Raw genomic sequence first — 21,548 nt, 5'->3', positions numbered from 1 at the left:
AGCGGCTGGGACAAGGTACATGGATTGAGGCTGCTTACCGCTCCCCTCGTGTCACCACGACGCAGCCCGTCCCTGGAGGGCAGCCCAGCCCCGCCCCGGCCCGCCCGTCAAGGTCACTGCGGCTCAGGCAGGCGGCAGGCAGGGCTTGTGCACCCCCCAGCAACTCCCACGCCCCAGGCAGGCTGGCTGGGTGCTGGGGGCCGAGCAGACACCCGTACCTGGCACCTGCTGCCGTTGCCAGAGCCCCAGGTCGGGGAAAGGCCCCTGCAGCCCCAGCCCCACTGCACACGCAGGCCTGGCAGAGCCCAACACCTCTTTATTCTTAAGCAGCTTCCCGCGGCTCCCGCCCCGCCCAGAGCAGCTCTCTCCAGCAGAGTCCGTCTCTGGGCGGAAGAAAAACAGAACGTCTCTTGCTTGGGGGGCCGCGCCGGGCTCCCTGCGCCCCACAGCACCGCCTGCCTGCAGGCCCGGAAAGCCGCCGGGCCACGCCCACGTGGAACAGCAGCGGCCCCGGCCCAGCCCTGCGATCAGCCGTGGCTCTCGCCCCCCGCGCTGGGCAGCTCGCCTGGCACTCGCGCCCCAGGAAAGGGATCTGAGGCCGGGAGGTGCGAGAGGCCCAGAAACTAGCCCTGGGGGGATGCCAGCGGGCAGAGGGGCAGCACCCGGCCCTCCTGGTGCACGCGCCAGCCAGCGAGCGGCCAGACTTGGGCCCAGCCACCGTCCAGCCCTTAATCCGCCAGCGTGATGACGTCGTAGTGGATTCCCTGCTGCAGCTGCTGGATCTGCTCAGCCGTTGCTTCGGCCGTGAACACGCCCTGGGCTTGGGCCATGGCCGCATCAGCCACTGCTGCAAGGGAAAAGCACCGTCAGGCCTCCTGTGCCCGGGTACCCTTACCACGCGCTCCCCACTGCTCTGCCAGGCCTGCCGGGGAGAGCAGAGAGCATGTGAACCCTGGGCTCGGGGCACCCCTGCCAGCAGAGGGGAGGCCATGGCCGGGCCCGGCTCCAGCCCAGAGGCACGGAGCATGGGGAGCGGGCACTCCTGGCACAGCCCCTCCACAGCCAGCAGACCAGGCTTGCTCTCCTGACGGGCGGGAAACCGCAGCCGCCCTGCCAAGCCGCTGGCCACGGCGGAGGTTGCTTTGTGCAGCCAGCGTGCGACCAAGTGGCCAGGAGATAGAACTGCTCTGCCAATGCCAGCCAGCAGGGGGCGCCCCAGGACTCCGCCCCTGGGCAGGCAGAGTAGGCATGGCCCAGCAGGGGGCGCCCCAGGACTCCGCCCCTGGGCAGGCAGAGGGGGCGTGGCCCAGCGCAGGAGCGCCCCAGGACTCCGCCCCTGGGCAGGCAGAGGGGGCGTGGCCCAGCAGGGGGCGCCCCAGGACTCCGCCCCTGGGCAGGCAGAGGGGGCGTGGCCCAGCAGGGGGTGCCCCAGGACTCCGCCCCTGGGCAGGCAGAGGGGGCGTGGCCCAGCGTACCTGTCACTGCTGAGTGCGCCGCAGCTTCCAGCTGAGCCTGGGTGACCAGGTGGTGCTCGGGGGAGACAGGCAGGTACTGGATCTGCGGGGAGCAGTGGGGGGGCTCAGTCTGGGCAGGCAGCACAGACCGGACTGGGGGGCACATGCTTGGCTGGCAGCCGGGCCCTCACAGGCCGGGCCACTAGCTCATGCAGGGCACTTACCCTGCGCACAGTCCCACACCCGCCCTCCCCTCCCCTCCCCTCCCCCAGCAGGGCCCGTTCTGCTCCCATTACCTGGGGCTCCTGCAGGAACTGGCTGCCCTGCTCGTACTGGATGTGGGTGATCTGGCCGTCCTGCACCTGCAACAGCCGCTAGAGTGAGCCGCTTGGCCAGCAACTACCCCTGCCCCTGCCCCTGCCCCTGCCCCGGCCCGGCTGCCCGCACAGGAGAGTAAGTTTGCTCTGCCACTGAAGGACGATGGGCTCCCCGGGGCGCAGCACGTGGGGGGAGGGCACAGCCGGTGTGGGGGAGATGGGGCCAGGGCGCACGGGGCCCGTACCCCAGAGCGGGGGAGGGGGGAGGCCTGATTCACTTCAGCCTGTGGGGAGACTGCAACCCAGGAGATGCACCTGTGACGGCCCCCAGCCCTGCACCCCACCCGCAGCCAGAGGGGACTCTCCAGATGTGGACACAGGAGCCAGGGCAGAGCCTCAGTCCTCCTGGGGGGAGGGGCCTTCACCCCCTTCCTCAGTCTAAAGCACCCCCCTCCCCTAGCCCAGCTCCCAGGCCCTGCCCCACAGTGGCCGTCCCCGCCTCCCCTCCTGTGTCTCTGCCTTCTGATCTGCCCAGCCTGGGACTGGGTGTCCGGGCCAATCCACAGGTGGGGGGATGAAACCCCACAGCCAGGAGAGGTGACAGCCAGCCCCCCCCGACGTCACAGGCCCGATCCAAGGGACCAGGGATCCCCGGCCGCCCCAGCTCCACCCTGGACCCCACGACCCAGGCAACAATCTGGCACCAGCCCGTGCCAGGCAGCGGGGCCCCTACCTGGATGTGATGCCCTTCTGGCACGACGACGTACTCGTGGGGGAGCAGGTGCTGCACGCCCTCCTGAGCAATGATGTACTGCACCTGCAGGGGCACAGAGACTGAGCCCCACCGCAGTGTCCCTGCAGGGACCGAGCCCCCCGCCCACAGCGCCCCCGCAAGCAGGGACCGAGCCCCCCGCCCACAGTGCCCCTACAGGGACCGGCCGCCCACAGCGCCCCTACAGGGACCGGCCGCCCACAGCGCCCCCGCAAGCAGGGACCGCCCCCCCCCGCCCACAGCGCCCCCGCAAGCAGGGACCGAGCCCCCCGCCCACAGTGCCCCTACAGGGACCGGCCGCCCACAGCGCCCCTACAGGGACCGAGCCCCCCGCCCACAGCGCCCCCGCAAGCAGGGACCGCCCCCCCCCCGCCCACAGCGCCCCTACAGGGACCGAGCCCCCCGCCCACAGCGCCCTCGCAAGCAGGGACCGCCCCCCCCCCCCCGCCCACAGCGCCCCTACAGGGACCGGCCGCCCACAGCGCCCCTACAGGGACCGAGCCCCCCGCCCACAGCGTCCCCGCAAGCAGGGACTGGCCCCCCCGCAGTGTCCCTACAGGGACCGAGCCCCCCGCCCACAGCGTCCCCGCAAGCAGGGACTGGCCCCCCCGCAGTGTCCCTACAGGGACAGAGCCCCCCCCCGCCCACAGCGTCCCCGCAAGCAGGGACCGAGCCGCCCCGCCCACAGCGTCCCTACAGGGACCAGGACCCGCCCCCGCAGGTTGAGCAAGATATCAGCCCCGAGAGGCTGAGCACGTGGTCTCCTCGCCCTGGGAGCCTGGCTCGCTCTGGGTCACCTCCGTGCCAAGATTCAGCTGGAGATTCCCGCTGGTTCCTTTCAGCCAGTCAAGCCCCACGGCCCTCCCCTGGCAGAGCCCCCAGCTCCCCGCACACCTGGTTATCGGCGGTCACCAAGTGCTGCACCGTCTGCCCGTCGGCCGTGGTGATCTCCTGGATGTAGGTGGCCTCGTCCTGCACGAGAGCCGAGCGCCACCCGTCAGCCCAGCCCCCAGCGGGGTAGGTGACGGGCGCAGGCCCTGCCTGCGGGGCGGGACTGGCAAAGGCGGTGCCAGACTCACCTGGCTTGTGATGCTCTGCTCCTGGGCCACAATGATGTGCTCCTGCCCCAGCGCCTGCTGCAGCCGATCCGGAGCCAGCACTGCCTGGCCGGTCTGCAAAGCCGCTGGGGGGGAGGGGAGAGCCCCCGTCAGCCCCTGAGTACGGGCAGGGTCACGCTGGCCTCACCGCCAGCCATGATCAGCCAGACCCAAGCATGCAAGCTGGGACCCGCCACTGACCATGAGGGGGCGCCGGGCACCGGGGCCAGCGTGGCAGCCAGAGGGGAGCCCCCCCAGCAACGCACCAGGCACCGGGCCAGCGCGGCAGCCAGAGGGGAGCCCCCCCAGCAACGCACCAGGCACAGGGCCAGCACGGCAGCCAGAGGGGAGCCCCCCGAGCAACGCACCAGGCACAGGGCCAGCACGGCAGCCAGAGGGGAGCCCCACCCTGCAGCTCCCCTAGGGAGCTCCTAGTCTCACCTGGCTAGGGATGTAATCGTGCTGTCGATTAACCGACAGGGAAAAGCTCCGAGGGTAACGCTACAGGGCTAGGCTACAGGCATTTCCCCCACCCCTGGCCAGTACATTTTTTAGCAGGCTGGCCAGCAGCCCGGCTCGCACCAGGTCCCACATCTACCCCACTGCGGCTCTGCATTTCAAGCGTATTAGGAGCTAGGCAGGCAGCCGGGCTGGGTTCTGGGAGCTCAGCCCCTCCCCCCGGACTACAGAAGAGCCGGCTAACCGCTAGGAGTTCACGAGGTTCACGGACGCGTCAATGAACTGCTATTGACCATCCCTACGCCCGGCCCGGCCCGGCCCGGCCAGCTCTCCAGCGGTGTGGCCTGGCAGCCCTGCCTGGTCTCTTACTCTGCAGCGTGGCCAGCGCTTCCTCCTCACTGTTCAGGACGATGGTCTGCTGGGCGGGGGCTGCCGGCGGCCCGGGCCGCTTCCCCTCGGAGCAGTGCAGCCGCTGCATGTGGAACTTGAGATGCCCGTTGCGGTTGAACCTGCCGGAGAGCGAGCGTGGAGTGGAGCTGGCTGCGGGGCCCCGGCTCCTCTTCCCTGCACAGGCCGGCTCCTCGGCGCTGCCAGGCAGCTGCAGGGGCTGGAGAGGAGGAGGGGCCGAGAGCAGGGCCCACGGTCCAGCCAGAGGAGCACGCCCAAGGCAGGCCCCGGCTGCTCTACCCACCTCTGCCCACAGACCTGGCAGGCGAAGGGCTTCTCGTTGGTGTGCGTCAGCATGTGCCTGCGCAGGTCCTTCTTGTTCTTGGAGGCAAAGCTGCAGTGCGAGCACTTGTGGGGCCGCAGGCTGGCGTGCTGGGCCATGTGACTCTGGGGACGGGGACAGCGCCATCAGCAGCGGCCAGCACCCGACGCCCACCCAGCCCTGGGCGCCCAGCCCACCTACCCGGACCTCCAGCCACACGGCGGCCGTGAAGGGGCAGTCGGGACACTTGAAGGTGCTGGGTCCCACATGGGCCCTCTTGTGACTCTCCATCTCCGCTCTCCCGGTGAACATGGCTGTGCAAATCTTGCAGGAGAATTTCTTGGTCGTGGAAATCTTGCACGACAGCTTCTTGGCTGTGGAAATCTTGCAGGGCAGCTTCTTGGCCCCCCCCTGCAGCGGGGCCCACTTGCCCTTTGGGGACGGGCTCTCCGGCTCGTCGGGGGCAGGTGAGAAGGCAGAGCTCCTCCGGAGCTGCCTGGCCAGGCACTGCAGCACGGGCCACTTGCTGGCGGAGCCCGGGGCCTCCTGGCCCGGCCCTGGGGAGACGGCAGAGTCCCCGCTGAGCTGCTGGGAGAGAAGAGCCTGAGGATCACGTTGCCTGAAGCCCCCGCCAGGCCCGGGACCAGGCCTCTTACCTCCACCCGATGCAGCTGGCTCCCGGGGAAGCTGGCTGACACGATGTAGTGAGCGCTGTGCTCCTTCAGCGCGTCCGTCACCACGGCCTCGCTCACCACCACCGTGTGGGTGGCCTCTGTGGGGCGCTCCTCCTCGCTGCGGGGGCAAGCACAGGGTCAGGGGGGTCCCCTCCCCACGGGGCTCCGCCGGGGCGGGGGGATGGGCCGTCTCGCACTCGGAACTGGAGCAGACCGAGGACCAGGGCAGGGGCAGCTGCTTTGACACCTCCCAGCAGAGCTGGCACGGACGTGTACCAACGCTCCCCTTGGGACCCACGGCGTGAGGCGCACCGAGACGGAGGGGTGTGTAACACACCCTCAGCCTGGTGGGGCGGGGCCCCGGGAGGAGAGCTCCGGGCTGGGGCAGGGGGTCGGCGCGTGCGGGGGGTGCTCCGGGCTGGGGCAGAGGGTCGGCGCGTGCGGGGGGCGCTCCGGGCTGGGGCAGGGGGTCGGCGCGTGCGGGGGGCGGGGGGCGCTCCGGGCTGGGGCAGAGGGTCGGCGCGTGCGGGGGGCGCTCTGGGCTGGGACGGGGGGTCGGCGTGTGCAGGGGGCGGGGGGCGCTCCGGGCTGGGACGGGGGGTCGGCGCATGCGGGAGCTCCAGGCTGGGCACAAGGGGCTCCGGGCTCCCCCCCGCTCTCCCTGCCCCGGGGCGCGGGCCGGCGGGGAGAAAGGCCTCTCCCCTGGCCGGGCGGGGCCGAGCGCGTAGCGACCTGTAGAGCGCCTGCGGGGCCTGGAGCTCCTCGCCGGCGGGTGCCATGACGCCGTACTCCACCGCGCCCCCGAAGGGGAGGGGGATCTGCTGCAGCTCCGAGCTCGCCAGGCCCGCCTCCTCATAGGCCTCCTGCACCAGGGCCTCGTGCTCAGCCACGTGCAGCGTCACCACCTTCTGCTGCGGCCCAGGAGACTCCAGCTCCGGCGCCTCCTGCTGGGCCTGTGCCACCCCGGAGCCGTCCGCCTTCACCACGGCCACCTGCACGGCAACAGCCAGCAGGGTCAGCCGGAGCCGGAGCCGGGCCTGGGCCCTCCTCGCAGCCGGGCGGGGGCTCGCGACCTCACCTGCAGGGAGCCTGCAGCCAGCTCCCGCTGGGCGCTCATGTTCAGCAGCAGATCCAGTGCCGTCTGCGTGGCCAGCTCTGCCGAGCCCTCCACGCCTGGGGAGGCAGAGAGAGCAGGTGAGAGGCGCCGGCCGGCCCAGGCAGGCCCCTCCCCCTCCCACGGGAGCTCACCTTGCTCGTAAATGATGGTGGCCTCCCCCAGGGACTCCTGGGAAAGGATGGGGGCCTCCCCCGGCGGGAGGGGCTGCACCGTGTGGTAGGTCACCGGGCCAGGCGGAACCTGGATGGGAGAAGAGGCGATGGAGAGCCCGTCCGAGCCGGCCAGGGTGGAGGCGGGGGGGCAGCCCAGGACCCCGGTGCTCACCGGCGCGCTGGCGGCAGGGTCGCTGGGAGGCTGCGCCTGGCCGTGCTGCTGCTTCAGCTCCTCGATCTGCTGCAGGGTGAAGAAGGGCCGGCGCCGGCAGGGGGGCTCCTCGGGGTGCCGCTGCGCCCACTCCTCGAAGGACTCGGCGTGGCGGCACTGCACGTGCAGGCGCAGGTTCTTCTTGTGCTTGGTGGTGAAGTGACAGTACTCGCAGGCAAAGGGCTTGCCCCCTGCGGCAGAGAGGGCAGCGCTCAGCCCCAGCGGTGCGTGTGGGGGGGGGGCTGGCACGAGGCCGAGGTGGGGGGCTCACCTGTGTGTTTGACAGCCACGTGCGACACCAGGAAGTCCTCCCGGAAGGTGGCATATTTGCAGAAGCTGCATTTGTAGGGCTTGTCGTTCACGTGGGACAGCTGGTGGTTCAGCAGGACCTTTTTGTCCTCGCAGGCGTAGTCGCAGAACTCGCACTTGAACCTGCCAGGCCGGGAGAGGGCCCGCTCGTTACTGGGCCCGGAGCCCCCCGCCCTGGGCCGGCCCGGAGCCCCCCCGCCCTGGGCCGGCCCGGAGCCCCCCCGCCCTGGGCCGGCCCGGCGCCCTGCCCTACCTGCGGTTAGCAATGGCCTGGATGTGCGTCAGCAGGTGCATCTTGAAGGTGTAGCGCTTCTTGAAGGACTTCCCACACTGCAAGAGAACAGAGCGGCCCTCACTGCCCAGCCTGCCCCGCCCCAGACTGCAGCCAGCCCCGCCCCCAGCCCCGCCCCACCTTGTCACACATGTGCGGCTTCTCGGTGCTGTGAGTTTTCATGTGCTGGGTCAGCCTCTTCTGCATGGGGTAGACTCTGCTGCACACCGGGCAGGGGAAGGAGCTCAGCTTTGGGGGCTGCAGAGAGAGGACGCAGGGATGAGCGAGCCCCTCGGCCCCCACCCAGCCAGATCTGGGCTCAGTCCCCCTCAGCCAGGCAGCGGGAGCAGAGAGAGGCTGGGGCGCCTGCCCTGGGACTAACACAGCAGCCACTCACCGGCTCGGCTCTCTTCTTCCTGCGAGAGAGAGAGGAAAACCACACTGGTCAGACAGCCCCTCAGCCCGAGGCCCCGCCCGCCCACGGGAAGCCCTGGCTGGCAGGGGAACCGAGGCATTTGCCGCCTTCGGCCTCGCGGCTGCCTGGCTCAGCACGTGGGGCCGCGGGGAGCTGGGGGCGGGAATGCGGGCGGTCCCACGGCCCCCTCACCGGTCCCGGCTGTGCACAGTGGAGTGGCGGAGGACGTCCTTCTTGTACACACTGGTGTAGTCACACTCCTCGCACTTGTATGGCTTGCTGCCCACGTGGTTGAACATGTGTTCCTGTGAGAGGCAGAGAGCAGGCCGTGAGCGAGAGCCAGCTCTGCCTCGGGGGGCCGGGCGGGGGGCGGGCTCACTTTAAGGGAGGACCAGCGGCGGGAGCGGTAGCTGCACTGGAGGCACTTGAAGAGCTGAGGGTCGTTGGCCTCGTGGGAGTTCACGTGAAAGCGCAGGTCGTCATGCGTGAGGAAGCGTGAGCCGCAGATGCGACACAGGTAGGGCCTCAGCAGGGGCTTGGGGGACTTGTAGTAGTACCTGCAAGAGCAGAGCGGAGCTCAGCGCTGAGACGGCTACAGGGCAGCCCGCCTGCCCGCGGCACTGCCACCCACCTGGCTCACCACCCCGCCCGCCTGGGGCGCCGCCCCCCTCACCTGCGCCCAATGTACTTGCGGTACTTCTTGCCCAGGAAGCGGCGGGAGGGCCGGCCACGCCTGCGGGGCGCAGCGTCAGCCTCCTCGGGGCCCGTGTTGGAGGAAGGGTCCTTGTTCTCCGAGTCCGACTGGCTGATGCCGGGCTCTGCCAGGCTGGCACTGGCCCCGTTCTCCAGGCTGGAAGAGCTGGCTGCCTCGGAGCTCTGCAGCTCGCTGCTCAGAGCGCTCTGGGACGTGACCACGGGCTCCTCCTCGCCACCTGCCCGACAGCGGCTCGAGTGAGGCTCCTGGTGCGAGCACACCGGGGGGGCCCGCACCCCGTCTGGGACCCACTGAAAGCTTTAGGTGCACCCACGCCTGCGCGCTGCCCGCAGGACCACACGGGGCGGGGAGACCTGGCTCGGGGCGGGGAGTTACATGCTTGCTGCTGGGAGACGCCCACAGGCCCGGCCCACGGACCGCGAGGGGGGCGGCCAGCCACGTGAATGGCAGCACGTCCACAAGCACCCCGCAGCGGGGCCAGGCCGGCGGGGCCAGCGCCTGCTCACGAGACAAACTCCATCTGGGGCTGTCGCACGAGGAGGCAGGGGCCTGGGCCTTCGCTCCAGCTCGTCACTTCTGAAGCAGCTTTGCTATGAACTGAGCCTGAAAGGAGCCAACCTGCCCCAGGACGAGCTCCAGAGACTTGTGAGCCAGCTGCTGGTGCCACCTCTGCTCCCAGCCTGCCCCAGGGCCCGGGGTGTGCAACGGGCGCTTTAACCATCGCACTCCCAACCTTCTCTTTGGTAAGAAACCTCTCCATGTTCGATGCCAAAACACAGGCCCAGTGGGCTCCTTTGGGTAAGATCCCAGCTATAAATTGCCCTGGGGCTGGTCCTTTGGGACTGGAAGAACCTGTTCGGAGTTGGTGGGATTGGTTTTATAACCTCTCCCCCGTGTGAAGTGGGGCTGGGGGGGCACAGGGAGCACTGGGGTGTGTGAGGGGAGGTGGGGGATGGGTTATAACCTCTCCCCTGTGTGAGGGGGGCTGGGGGGGCACAGGGAGCACTGGGGTGTCTGAGGGGAGGTGGGGGATGGGTTAGAACCTCTCCCCTGTGTGAGGGGGACTGGGGGGGCACAGGGAGCACTGGGGTGCGTGAGGGGAGGTGGGGGATGGGTTATAACCTCTCCCCTGTGTGAGGGGGGTTTGTGGGGGCACAGGGAGCACTGGGGTGTCTGAGGGGAGGTGAGGGATGGGTTAGAACCTCTCCCCTGTGTAAGGGGCGCCAGGTGGGGCACAGGGAGCACTGGGGTGCCTGAGGGGAGGTGGGGGATGGGTTATAACCTCTCCCCTGTGTGAGAGGGGCTGGGGGGCACAGGGAGCACTGGGGTGTCTGAGGGGAGGTGGGGGATGGGTTATAACCTCTCCCCTGTGTAAGGGGGGCTGGGGGGCACAGGGAGCACTGGGGTGTGAGGGGAGGTGGGGGAGGGGTTATAACCTCTCCCCTGTGTGAGGGGAGAACAGGGGGGGGGCACAGGGCGCTGGAGTGTCGAGGGGATTTGCTGGGGAGGCTCGTTGCTGACCGGGGTGGCAGCGGATGCGCTCGGCGCAGCTGGTTGGTGCCGTACAGAGGAGGCCCCCCTCCTCCCCTCCCCTCCCCCCGGCTTGGGCTGTCAGTAGCCCTGGTTCTGAGCAATTCGCTCTGACCTGACCCCCCAGCTGTGCCCCAGCCCCCTGCCGTGGGAGCAGGCCAGCCAGGCCCCCCGCTCCGCTCCAAGTCCTACCCTCAGGCTGCGGCAGGGCCTCCAGGCGAGGGAACTTGCGTGGCCTCCCTGGGCGCCGGCGTGGCCTCTCCTCGCTCGACGTGGGGACAATGCGGCTGTACTTGGGCTGCCGCCCACGAGGCTCGTCCTCAGCTGGGTTATAGTCACTGTCCTCTGTGGGGCAACGGGCCAAGGCGTCAGACACAGGCCCTGGCAGCAGGGGCCAGAGGGGAGAAGGGGCCGTACCTTCAGGGTCATCAATGGCTCCAGCATCCATGATATCATCCTCCTCTTCCTCCTCCGGCCCATCTTCCTGCGGGAGCTTTGGCGAGGGAGCCCCCTTGCGCGGCCCCTTCTTCAAGGCCAGAGCAGCAGCCACTGGCAGAGCAAACAGCGTGAGAAGCGCTGGGGAAGCTCGGCTGGGGCACCACAAGCAGGCACCCGCCCGGGGCAGCTGTGCAGAGCCGCCCTGGAGCGGTCAGCACAAGGCGGTTACAGAGCTGGGCACGGGCCTGGCCCTTGGGGTGGGCAGAGCCGTCTGTCTGAGGGGTGCACAGGGCAGGAGCGGGGCACCCTGCACGTAGGCTGCATCTGGCCGTGGCTTGCCTTGACTAGGCCCTCACAGCTGGGGCTCCTGCCTTCTGCAGAAGGGTTTGCTGGCACTGGAGCTCCAGCCAAGTGGGGGTGCCAAGGCTTGCACCCCACCTCCTGACCAGATTCCACCCCCATCCCGCTCCTACACCCCACCCAGACCCTGTACCCCTACACCCCATCCCACTCCTACACCCCACCCAGACCCTGTACCCCTACACCCCATCCCGCTCCTACACCCCACCCAGACCCTGTACCCCTACACCCCTATCCCGCTCCTACACCCCACCCAGACCCTGTACCCCTACACCCCATCCCACTCCTACACCCCACCCAGACCCTGTACCCCTACACCCCATCCCGCTCCTACACCCCACCCAGACCCTGTACCCCTACACCCCATCCCGCTCCTACACCCCACCCAGACCCTGTACCCCTACACCCCATCCCGCTCCTACACCCCACCCAGACCCTGTACCCCTACACCCCATCCCGCTCCTACACCCCACCCAGACCCTGTACCCCTACACCCCATCCCGCTCCTACACCCCACCCAGACCCTGTACCCCTACACCCCATCCCGCTCCTACACCCCACCCAGACCCTGTACCCCTACACCCCATCCCGCTCCTACACCCCACCCAGACCCTGTACCCCTACACCCCATCCCGCTCCCTGGCAGCCCCCCCCCCACTGAACCGCTCATTTTTGGCCCCTCCCTAGAGCCTAGGGGGCTCCAGAAGACTTCATCTGGCCGGGGGGAGGAGGGGGACTTGAGCCTTGGCAGTTCCTGCTCCCTGCTGGGGCTGGAGCGTGAGGGGAACCCTGGTGCCGTGAGCTGCATGAGTGAGGTGAGCGGCTCCTTTTCCCGCTCAGCGGTGGGGGGGGCTACGGCCAGGAGGATTTTTTTTTGCCTCTCATTGGTCTGTGGCCAGCGACTGAGTTTTCGGTGGGCCAGTGGCCCCCACCCCGGTGGGAGGAGCACTGTCGGTACAAGAGAACTGGAGTGCAGCACGGCTCAGCGCACGGTCTGGTGTGCCTTGTGAGTGGGGGACCCCAGCCCGGCCTCTCCGCAGCGCCCCCCCAGAACTCGGGTGTAATCGTGTAGTCGAACCGGTTAGCCAGTCAGCAAAGCTTACAGGTTAGTGCTCTCGGCTACATCCAGTCCCCCCCCCGCCAGTACAGTTTTTAGCAGGCTGGCCAGCAGCCCAGGTCAGTCCCGGCTCGCACCTGGTCCAGAACCCCCACTGCATCTCTGCATTTAAAACGTATAAGGAGCCCGGCCGGCAGCCCGGCTCAGTTCCAGCTCTCGCCGGGCCTGGGCGCTCAGACCCCGGGAGACAGGGGCTGTCAGAGGCGGCAGCGCAGGGCAACAGGCAGCAGGTTTTGAAACTGGCTCCTCTCATGGACCAGCTCCCGCCTGGCACCCCACGCTGCCTCTGGTACAGCGGCTGCCACCCCCGCCACGGGGACTATAGTCTAGTGACCAGTGGTCCCCAACCTTTCGGGGCTGCCACGCGCCCAGAGCCGGTGCTGTCCATGCGCCGCGCTCCCGGGGGGGGGGGGCTGGCCCAGATCATTCCGCGGGCAGACAAATGCCCCAGTGGGTGCCATGGCGCCCGCGGGCACCGCGTCGGGGACCACTGGGCTAGTCGACTAACCGGGAAGCATTCCTGAGGTTGCTCCACTAGTCAGTGAACCGCTATTGAACCTCCCTGCCCAGAACACCCTGTGTATGGCCTCTGCAGCCACCCCTCAACGTCTCTCTGAGGGACAATCCTGGTTTCCTTTCACTCTCTCCTCACGTCCATCGCCCCCTCTGTTTCCAATTCCAATGCTTCTTTTTGAGACCAAAGCCCTTTGGCTCCCTGAGCACCCAAGGTGGGGCCGCATGGCAGGGTTACACGGTGGCACTGGAAGACGTTTCTCCTCACATTGGCACTTTGGGTCTTCACTGCACTCGCAGGGGATGTTTTCAGAGAACTACCCACAAGGACTCCAGATCTCTCGAGCGCCTACAGCTAATTTAGACCCCAGCATTTTGCAGTATAACAGGGTTGTTAAGTGACGGTTAATCAGCTAATCGAGCAGTCGATGGAATTTCCATCAACTACTTGATTAGTCGATGGGAGGGCGGGGGGGGGGGGAGGGGGGACGACTGCCCCTGCGGCTCTGCATTTTAAATGTAGGAAGAGATGCCGGGCTCTAATCACATTTAGAATACAGCGCCGCAGTGGGGTTAGCTCACAGGGGCGGCTCATGCCAGCTCCTGGACTGCTGCGGCTTTGCCTCCCCTGCCCCGCCCCCCATGGTGATGGTGTTTGGGGGAGCCGGCTTCCCTCAGCACCGGCTCCTGCTTCTCCAGTTGCTCCGTCTGATACAGAGGCAGCGGGGGGTGGGGTGGGGAGAAGAGAACTCACTCGACTAATTAGTAGACTAATGTTTACATCCCTAATGTAGAACAGGGATCATGCTTTCCTATGCTCAGCACTTTGCCTCTACCACCACCAACTGTTCACTTTGCTTAACAGTCTGAGGGGAGGGACACGGAAGAATTCTCAGAGACTGATGATGCGGGATTTCTCCTGGCAAGGCTGTGTTGACTCTTCCCCAACAAATGGTGCCTAACTAAACGTCTGGCAATCCTCCAGCTGTAACCTGTCTGCCAGGCAGGGAACTTCGGCTCCCTGTTCTGTGATTGCCAGGGCTGCCTTTGGGCTGGTTTTGGGTTTGTTTTTAATGGTGTTACATTCACTGCTCTCCAAATCAAAAGCTTTGGACAGGGTGTTTCGATTTTCATTCTGTCAGCTGCGGACAGCTGAATATTTCTAGTCATTTTATATTCAGGGTCAAATTCTCCCCTGCCAGAGAATTCTGAATTAAGGGTGGAACAATTTAGCCTCAGTAAATGCATTGCAGAAAAACAAGTTCTGGCCACACTTCCACTGGGGAAGCCTAATTCCCTCCCATTGCGAGAGAGCCATTCTAAGCCACCTCCCTGGAAGCAGTGGGGCCCCCACCCGGCCCATTAACCACCTTGCTCCCCCCAGAACAGAAACTCCTCCCACCCTGGCACCCCACCCTGGCAGATAAGCCTCCCAAGAGGCAGCATCCCTACCTGGCTGGAAGTGCCGCTCCCTCATGTGATTGATGAGAGTTTTCTTGGAGATGCTCTTGTACTGGCACATCTTGCACCTGAACTGCTGCACCACCACCACCTCCATCATCTCTTCCAAGCTCTCCAGGTCCGGCTGGTCGGGCTCCTCCCCAGCATCTACCTCTCTGGCCTGCTCCGGCCGCGTGGGCAGCTCCAGCAGGTCCGACTGCTCCGATGGGTCTGAAGGGCCAGGCTGGTCTAGGCATGTGGAGGTGGGTCCATCGGCTATGGCTTCTATTGCCAAACTGTTGGCCAGAGCAGACGTGGCCATCTGGGACACCATGGGGGCACCTAGAGCACCAGCAAGAGCTCACCAAGGGAACGGAACGAACACACACACACGCACACGCACGCACACGCACGCACTCCCCCAGAGCCAGTGCCCCTTAGCGCACCCCCCCACTCCCCCAGAGCCAGTGCCCCCCAGCACAGCCCCACAGGCAACACCCCCACCCTAGCTACAGTGCCCCCTGCTGGGAGACTGGGACTAGAGCAGTCAAGAAGCCCTGCACAGCCAGTGGATGGAAATGGAAGAGAGCCCAGAGGCAGAGGACGGCACTGACCGACCCAGAAGCATTCGTTTACCATCATCAGGCCCCTGCAGAATGAGATACCGGGTCGTCTGGGCACCGCTATCCTCCGCGCTCGTCACTGCGATGCAGCCTAGGAGGAGAATGGAGAAGAGGGTGAAGGGGCAGATGAACTACCAAGAGCAGGCATTCGTTCAGGGAGTCAGGGTGGGGCGGGGGGAGAAAGGAAAGCTAGCTGGAGGCTGCACGGGTGCTCACGCGGTGAGCTCAGGACGGAGGGAGGATCCCGGCAAGCCCTTTCCCAGCTAGAGGGAAGGCAGGGAACAGCAGGCACTGCTTCCAGTGGTCAGGGCAAGCTGGGGGCAGTCTTCCACTAAACGGCGTTTCCTTTTTTGGACCAAGTCACTTAGCTACAGCAGCGGCCCCTTGCCCGGCCCTGGGCACACGTGCCTGGGACTCCGGGGCACTCACTCTGGATGATGTCCGGCCCAATCGTGGATTCGATGATTTTGTCTATGGCCGAGCCCAGGTCTGAGGAGGTGGATGCAGTGCAGTCCGACACCACTGTGGCCCCATCGGTGATGACGCTGGAGTGAACCAGCACCTGTGGGGACTCCGATACCATAACGGACTGGCTCACGGTGGAGACGCTGGAGACCAGGGTAGACTGGGCGATAGAGGAAGAGTCTGGCAGGTAGATCCTCTGAATGGCATCTGTGCTAGAGCTGCTCTCCGACACTTCCTCCTGGGGGACAGACAGGTCGGGGAGCACAGCTCAGAGGCCTCTAGCAAGCCTCCTCAAGAGCCAGTCAGCACCCTGCCTCGCAAGGGGGCGCCTGCCCAGAAGACAGGCCTGCAGGGCCCTACAAGAGGGTGACAAGCAATAGCTTTTCTGGCTTCTGCTGATGACCCTGCAGCCCTGTGGTGTAGCTGAGACACACCCTCAGACACAAGCTGCAGGTAGGCAGAGCTCTTCCCCTGGGTGTGGGACAGACCTGACGTGTATCTCAGTACTGTTACTGTAGACAGAGCAGGCCCATGGTCACCCTGCCCTCTGGTGTGTAGGGCTGGCTCCCACTTAGCCGGGGCAGTGGGTCAGAGAGCCTACTCCCTGAAGGAGATGATCCGTGTTCTCAGTCTGACAATGTAATCCGACAGCCACCACGTCACTTCCATCCCCAAAGGGTCTCCAGACCTCCTCCCTACCAGAGAGCCCCCGCTGCTGTCGGAGCTCTGCCCCACGCCAGAGTCGTCCGCTTCGGAGAGGATGGGCACGAAAGCAGCATCGCTGCTGTCGGCAGACATGGCCTCAGAGGTCTCCACGCCAAGCCCGCTCTCCGAGGGCTCTTCCTGGGCCAGAGGAGGGGCCGCATCGCTGCTGCTCTCCACTTCGTTCTCCTCCATCTCCATGCTCAATCTGCCTGGGTCCCTCAAGTGAGACCTAGGCAAGAGGAAGCGCTGCAGTCAGTCCTGCTGTGCGCTCAGGGCACACCATCCCGCCCGCCAGGGAGGAGTGACAGGGTAACTGGCATACAAGAGAAGTGTAAACGAGGGGTCTTAACATGCATTTATTAGGCAAGCGTGTAACCGCTGACATTTTCAGATACAGAGGCAGCGGTGTGGGGGTCGGGGGAGGCTGCTCCCCTGGTGCCGCTGCCTCTGATATAGAGGCAGCTGGGCCAGAGGAGAGGGGGGAAGAGGGGCTGCGTGTAACCGTGCATGTTAACCGGTTAACCTTGGACACGTGCACATCCCCAGCATTAAACACAACATACGCATCCCGATGCACGCAGCAGGGCTTCAGTCCTTAGGGAAAGGAGGCATCAGAGCACAGTGAGCTTTAGGCCCAGGTCTGCGCTACACTTTAGCGTCTGATGAAGACACTTTATGCCAATGGGCGAGAGCTCCCGTCAGCTTAATAAGTTCCCCTCTGCAAGCGACAGTAACTATGGGGGCGGGAGAAGCGCTCTGGCAGACACAGGGCTGTGCACATTGGGGTTAAGAGATGTATAAATACGTCACTAAGGGGGTGGATTTTTCGCACCCCGCAGTGGCACAGTTGATGTACACACTTGTGGACACTGAAATGATATAAACATGACAACACACACTAATTTAGCAGGCTGCAGGCTTTATGAAATGCTCTGATGGACACAGGGTGGGCACCACAGCAGTACTCTGTTGGCACTCGCTCCAGAGGAACGAAACATACCCGTGCAGCAATTTCCCAGGACTTATTACAGCCTGACACGTCTCCTACTCTTGTTCTTGAAGGCAAACAGCAAATGCCAAACTTTCATCCTAGCCAAGGGGAGACAAACCAATAAATACCAAACCTCATATGAGCATTGGGTGGCAGCCCAACCAGCCCTCACCTGAGCAGGAAGGGCTGAGGTAGAGCTCTGGTCAGGGCTGTCAAATCCCCCCAGGGTAAGGAATGAAAAATCTATTCAGGGATCCTCAACCAAAGTGTCTTCAGGAAGGTCACATGATGCTGATCACTGAACTCATGGGTAGATTAACAGTACAGCAAACACCCCCACTTTGCCCATATTTGGAGACTCCTCCGAGCATCACAAACACTCCTCCCCCTCCACTAATAATTTAACTTTATAACACATCACCACCAAGTGGGAAAGGATAATTATTGCGATTTTACAGAGAAATACACCACAGGAGAGAAAAGTGAAGTGACTTGGGATTCCTCATATGCAGCAAGTTTAAAATGACTAAAGGAAATATTTCTTCACACGATCCACAGCTGAACTGTGGAACTCCTTGCCAGAGGATGTTGTGAAGGCCAAATGTATAACTGGTTTAAAAAAATCCAGCTAAGATTCTGGAGGTTAGGTCCATCAATGGCTACTAGCCAGGATGGGCAGGGACAGTGCTCCTGGAGGCTGGAGCTGGGTAACAGGGGAGGGATTGCTTATCATAGAATTCTAGAACTGGAAGGGATCTCGAGAGGTCGAGTCCAGTCCCTGCCCTCACAGCAGGACCAAGCGCTACTCAACTTTGGAAGCCCTGGGGGCCCAACGATACTCACAACATATGCCGAGGGCTGCAATTTAAGTATGGTTGCATATACACACAGATATATGCAAATATATGCAAATAGCTTATTTCACCGTGATGGGCATGAACACAACATTTAAGGCAAGACTACACCACATGCAGGCCCCATTTAAGTCTGTTCTGCTATTAATAAAATGCGACATTGGCCCGATTTCCATCCATGTGTCAGCATCTGTAACGAGCAGCGACAGCCCAGGGATTTAACTAACTGCATCCCAACAGCGGGCCCTTATAGTGACTCGTTTCCGCTTCCGCCCTGGGCTAGACCCGCCCGGGCCAGCGTCCTTCTGACCTGCTCTGCAACCGCCCCGGGTGGAGACTCCACAGCCCCCCCACGTGTCCCCTCCCAGGGTGGAGACTCCACAGCCCCCCCACATGTACCCCCCCAGGGTGGAGACTCCACAGCCCCCCGCCCACGTGTCACCCCCCCCCGGTGGAGACTCCACAGCCCCCCGCCCACGTGTCACCCCCCCCGGGGTGGAGACTCCACAGCCCCCCCACGTGTCCCCCCCCAGGGTGGAGACTCCACAGCCCCCCCACATGTCCCCCCCAGGGTGGAGACTCCACAGCCCCCCCCACGTGTCCCCCCCCAGGGTGGAGACTCCACAGCCCCCCCACGTGTCACCTCCCCCGGGGTGGAGACTCCACAGCCCCCCCCCACGTGTCCCCCCCCGGGTGGAGACTCCACAGCCCCCCCCCACGTGTCCTCCCCCCAGGGTGGAGACTCCACAGCCCCCCCCACGTGTCCCCCCCCCGGGTGGAGACTCCACAGCCCCCCCCCACGTGTCACCCCCCCCGAGTGGAGACTCCACAGCCCCCCCCACGTGTCGCCCCCCCCGTTGTGGAGACTCCACAGGCCCCCCCCACGTGTCGCCCCCCCGGGTGGAGACTCCACAGCCCCCCCCCACGTGTCACCCCCCCGGGTGGAGACTCCACAGCCCCCCCCCACGTGTCACCCCCCCGTTGTGGAGACTCCACAGGCCCCCCCCCACGTGTCACCCCCCCGGGTGGAGACTCCACAGCCCCCCCACGTGTCACCCCCCCAGGGTGGAGACTCCACAGCCCCCCCCACGTGTCCCCCCCCCAGGGTGGAGACTCCACAGCCCCCCCCACGTGTCCCCCCCCCCAGGGTGGAGACTCCACAGCCCCCCCCCCCCACGTGTCACCCCCCCGGGGTGGAGACTCCACAGCCCCCCCCCACGTGTCCCCTCCCAGGGTGGAGACTCCACAGCCCCCCCCACGTATCACCCCCCCCCCGTTGTGGAGACTCCACAGCCCCCCCCCCACGTGTCACCCCCCCAGGGTGGAGACTCCACAGCCCCCCCCACGTGTCCCCCCCCCAGGGTGGAGACTCCACAGCCCCCCCCCCCACGTGTCCCCCCCCCAGGGTGGAGACTCCACAGCCCCCCCCCCCACGTGTCACCCCCCCGGGGTGGAGACTCCACAGCCCCCCCCCACGTGTCCCCTCCCAGGGTGGAGACTCCACAGCCCCCCCCACGTATCACCCCCCCCCGTTGTGGAGACTCCACAGCCCCCCCCCACGTGTCACCCCCCCAGGGTGGAGACTCCACAGCCCCCCCCACGTGTCCCCCCCCCAGGGTGGAGACTCCACAGCCCCCCCACGTGTCCCCCCCCCAGGGTGGAGACTCCACAGCCCCCCCCCCCACGTGTCACCCCCCCGGGGTGGAGACTCCACAGCCCCCCCCCACGTGTCCCCTCCCAGGGTGGAGACTCCACAGCCCCCCCCACGTATCACCCCCCCCCCGTTGTGGAGACTCCACAGCCCCCCCCCACGTGTCCCCCCCCAGGGTGGAGACTCCACAGCCCCCCCACGTGTCGCCCCCCCGCGGCCAGGCCGGCCCCGCCCCCCCGGCAGCGCGCGGCGGGCCCGCTCCCCAGGGCCCTGCGGCCGGGGCTGCCCCTGGCGCTGCCTGCGCCCCCGCTCGGGCCGGCGCCATCTTGGTGCGGGGTCCGGGCGGCCGGGCGGCGCCGGCGCGGAGGCGGAATCCGGGGCCGCGGGGCCCGCGCGCCGCCCGCTCACCGCGCCTGGGCCCGTCCCTCGGAGCGTCCCGCCGCGGCGGCCCGGGCCCGGCATCCCCTCGGCCGCCATCCCCGCGGAGGGATCCCGCCGGCGGGACCCCGGCCGGACTACTTACCGCGCCGCGCCCGCTCCTGCCCCCCCGGATCGGGGCGACCCATGGACCCGGCCGCGGCCCGTCTCGCGTCCCCGGGGCGCCGGGCCCCCGCGCCGGCAGCGCGCCTCCGCCGGGACTATATTTCCCCGCGGAAGCACCAGAGGCGCCATCGGCGAGGCCGCACGCAGAGGACGTCACGGCGCGCGAGGCTGGCGCTGGCCGGACCCTGAACGTGGGGTCACGCCGGGGTCAGGCGGATCACGTGGGGCGGTGGCGGCTCAGCCCGCGGGTCTCTGTGGGGCGGGGAGCCGGGTTAGGCCCCCCCCGGACACAGCGGCGGGGGGGCTCCCTGGGGGCGGGGCCGCGGGGGAGCGCGCGAGGCTGCTCGACGCTTCGCTCAACGGCGCGCGGCCCCCCGAGGGCGGGGCTGGGGCGCGGGGGGGCTGCGGGGGGCACACTGGGGCGGGGCCGGCCGGGCGGGTCAGCGGGCGCGGGGGGGCTGCGGGGGGGTCACACTGGGGCGGGGCGGGGCCGGCCGGGCGGGTCAGCGGGCGCGGGGGGGGCTGCGGGGGGGTCACACTGGGGCGGGGCGGGGCCGGCCGGGCGGGTCAGCGGGCGCGGGGGGGCTGCGGGGGGGTCACACTGGGGCGGGGCGGGGCCGGCCGGGCGGGTCAGCGGGCGCGGGGGGGGCTGCGGGGGGGTCACACTGGGGCGGGGCGGGGCCGGCCGGGCGGGTCAGCGGGCGCGGGGGGGGCTGCGGGGGGGTCACACTGGGGCGGGGCGGGGCCGGCCGGGCGGGTCAGCGGGCGCGGGGGGGGCTGCGGGGGGGTCACACTGGGGCGGGGCGGGGCCGGCCGGGCGGGTCAGCGGGCGCGGGGGGGGCTGCGGGGGGGTCACACTGGGGCGGGGCGGGGCCGGCTGGGCGGGTCAGCGGGCGCGGGGGGGCCCTTCGGGCGCCGAGGCCCCGGTTCCATGGCGGTGGCGGCCGGTCGCAGCGGACGTGCCGGTGCTGTGGGCAAAGCCCCCGCGTGGACTCGAGACTTGTCCGAACTTCCCAGCGGCCGGGTCCGGGTGCCTCGGAGGGAGGGAGCAGAACCGGGACTCGCCCAGCGATCGATCCCTCCCCGTTCCCAGTCCCTGCCCTTGCTGGCTAGTAGCCACTCCCCGGACCTGTCTCGCTCTTTCTTGCGTCCTGGCCTTCACGGCCGCCTCTGAAATTGTTCCAGGCGCTGTGCGAGGTTTGGCACGTCTGCACAGGGGGCATGTTACACCACGGTGCAGGAGACAGGGCCTCAATGTATAAAATGACTAATGAGGCATCTGTGTCCCTATTAAAGACACTGAGTTGTATCTCCCTGCTAGTGGGCCAGGACCTGTGTTTGCGGTCTGTCTTTGCCTGACACCCTAAATACGATGCTAAGCGAGATCAGTTGCTCTGGCTAGGCCACGTGCTGCACTCATCCCTGTGGTACTGGAGGGACACAACCGGCAGCGTCAGCCAATTTCTGCCTTTGGACCTGTGTTGGACAGGAAGCAATCTGGGATGTGCGTCTAGGCAGGCTGTTGGGAGGGAAACTACTCTGAGATGCATCATTATTGCAGCTAAGCATGGGGAGGTTATGGGACTGGAAGCCATGTATCCTGAGTTTCCCCACCGTCTTCTGCCTGTGTGGACTTCCTGAACAGG

General features: G+C 66.7%; 1 protein-coding gene across 5 annotated transcripts; it reads right to left on the bottom strand.

Annotated features, from left to right (window-relative positions):
• Positions 1-299: 299 nt before the first annotated feature.
• On the bottom strand, positions 300-19,868 carry ZNF335 (zinc finger protein 335). 5 transcript variants are annotated; one of them, XM_075917058.1, is made up of 29 exons: positions 19,768-19,868; positions 16,864-16,952; positions 15,858-16,092; positions 15,123-15,396; positions 14,707-14,784; positions 14,083-14,412; positions 10,620-10,751; positions 10,395-10,547; positions 8,631-8,889; positions 8,337-8,514; positions 8,150-8,262; positions 7,940-7,958; positions 7,684-7,800; positions 7,525-7,601; positions 7,234-7,394; positions 6,924-7,153; positions 6,731-6,839; positions 6,561-6,655; positions 6,215-6,474; positions 5,465-5,600; positions 5,010-5,411; positions 4,791-4,933; positions 4,469-4,608; positions 3,623-3,726; positions 3,438-3,515; positions 2,505-2,588; positions 1,751-1,816; positions 1,476-1,557; positions 300-847 (listed from the first exon to the last, which is right to left on the bottom strand). In XM_075917058.1, exons 3-29 carry the CDS (start codon positions 16,059-16,061, stop codon positions 729-731), a joined length of 4,143 nt encoding a protein of 1,380 aa, XP_075773173.1. In that variant the 5' UTR covers positions 16,062-16,092; positions 16,864-16,952; positions 19,768-19,868; the 3' UTR covers positions 300-728. The 5 variants fall into 5 exon arrangements, with proteins under 5 accessions (XP_075773173.1, XP_075773174.1, XP_075773175.1 ...); XM_075917059.1 differs by having other exon boundaries at positions 5,010-5,396; XM_075917060.1 differs by having other exon boundaries at positions 5,010-5,393.
• Positions 19,869-21,548: the final 1,680 nt, after the last annotated feature.

The sequence above is a fragment of the Pelodiscus sinensis genome, unplaced genomic scaffold, assembly GCF_049634645.1.
Source record: "Pelodiscus sinensis isolate JC-2024 unplaced genomic scaffold, ASM4963464v1 ctg149, whole genome shotgun sequence".
NCBI lineage: Eukaryota > Metazoa > Chordata > Testudines > Trionychidae > Pelodiscus > Pelodiscus sinensis.
Note: the sequence above shows the minus strand (reverse complement) of the source record. Positions and strands in the feature narration are given on the sequence as shown.

Coding starts and splice junctions, on each gene's coding strand:
- ZNF335 (XM_075917061.1), bottom strand. CDS start 16,061: ATGGAGATGGAGGAGAACGAAGTGGAGAGCAGCAGCGATGCGGCCCCT. Junction 4,934..5,009: donor CCGTGTGGCTGGAGGTCCGG/GTAGGTGGGCTG, acceptor CCCCGTCCCCAG/AGTCACATGGCCCAGCACGC. Junction 3,727..4,468: donor AGCGCTGGCCACGCTGCAGA/GTAAGAGACCAG, acceptor CCTCCCCCCCAG/CGGCTTTGCAGACCGGCCAG.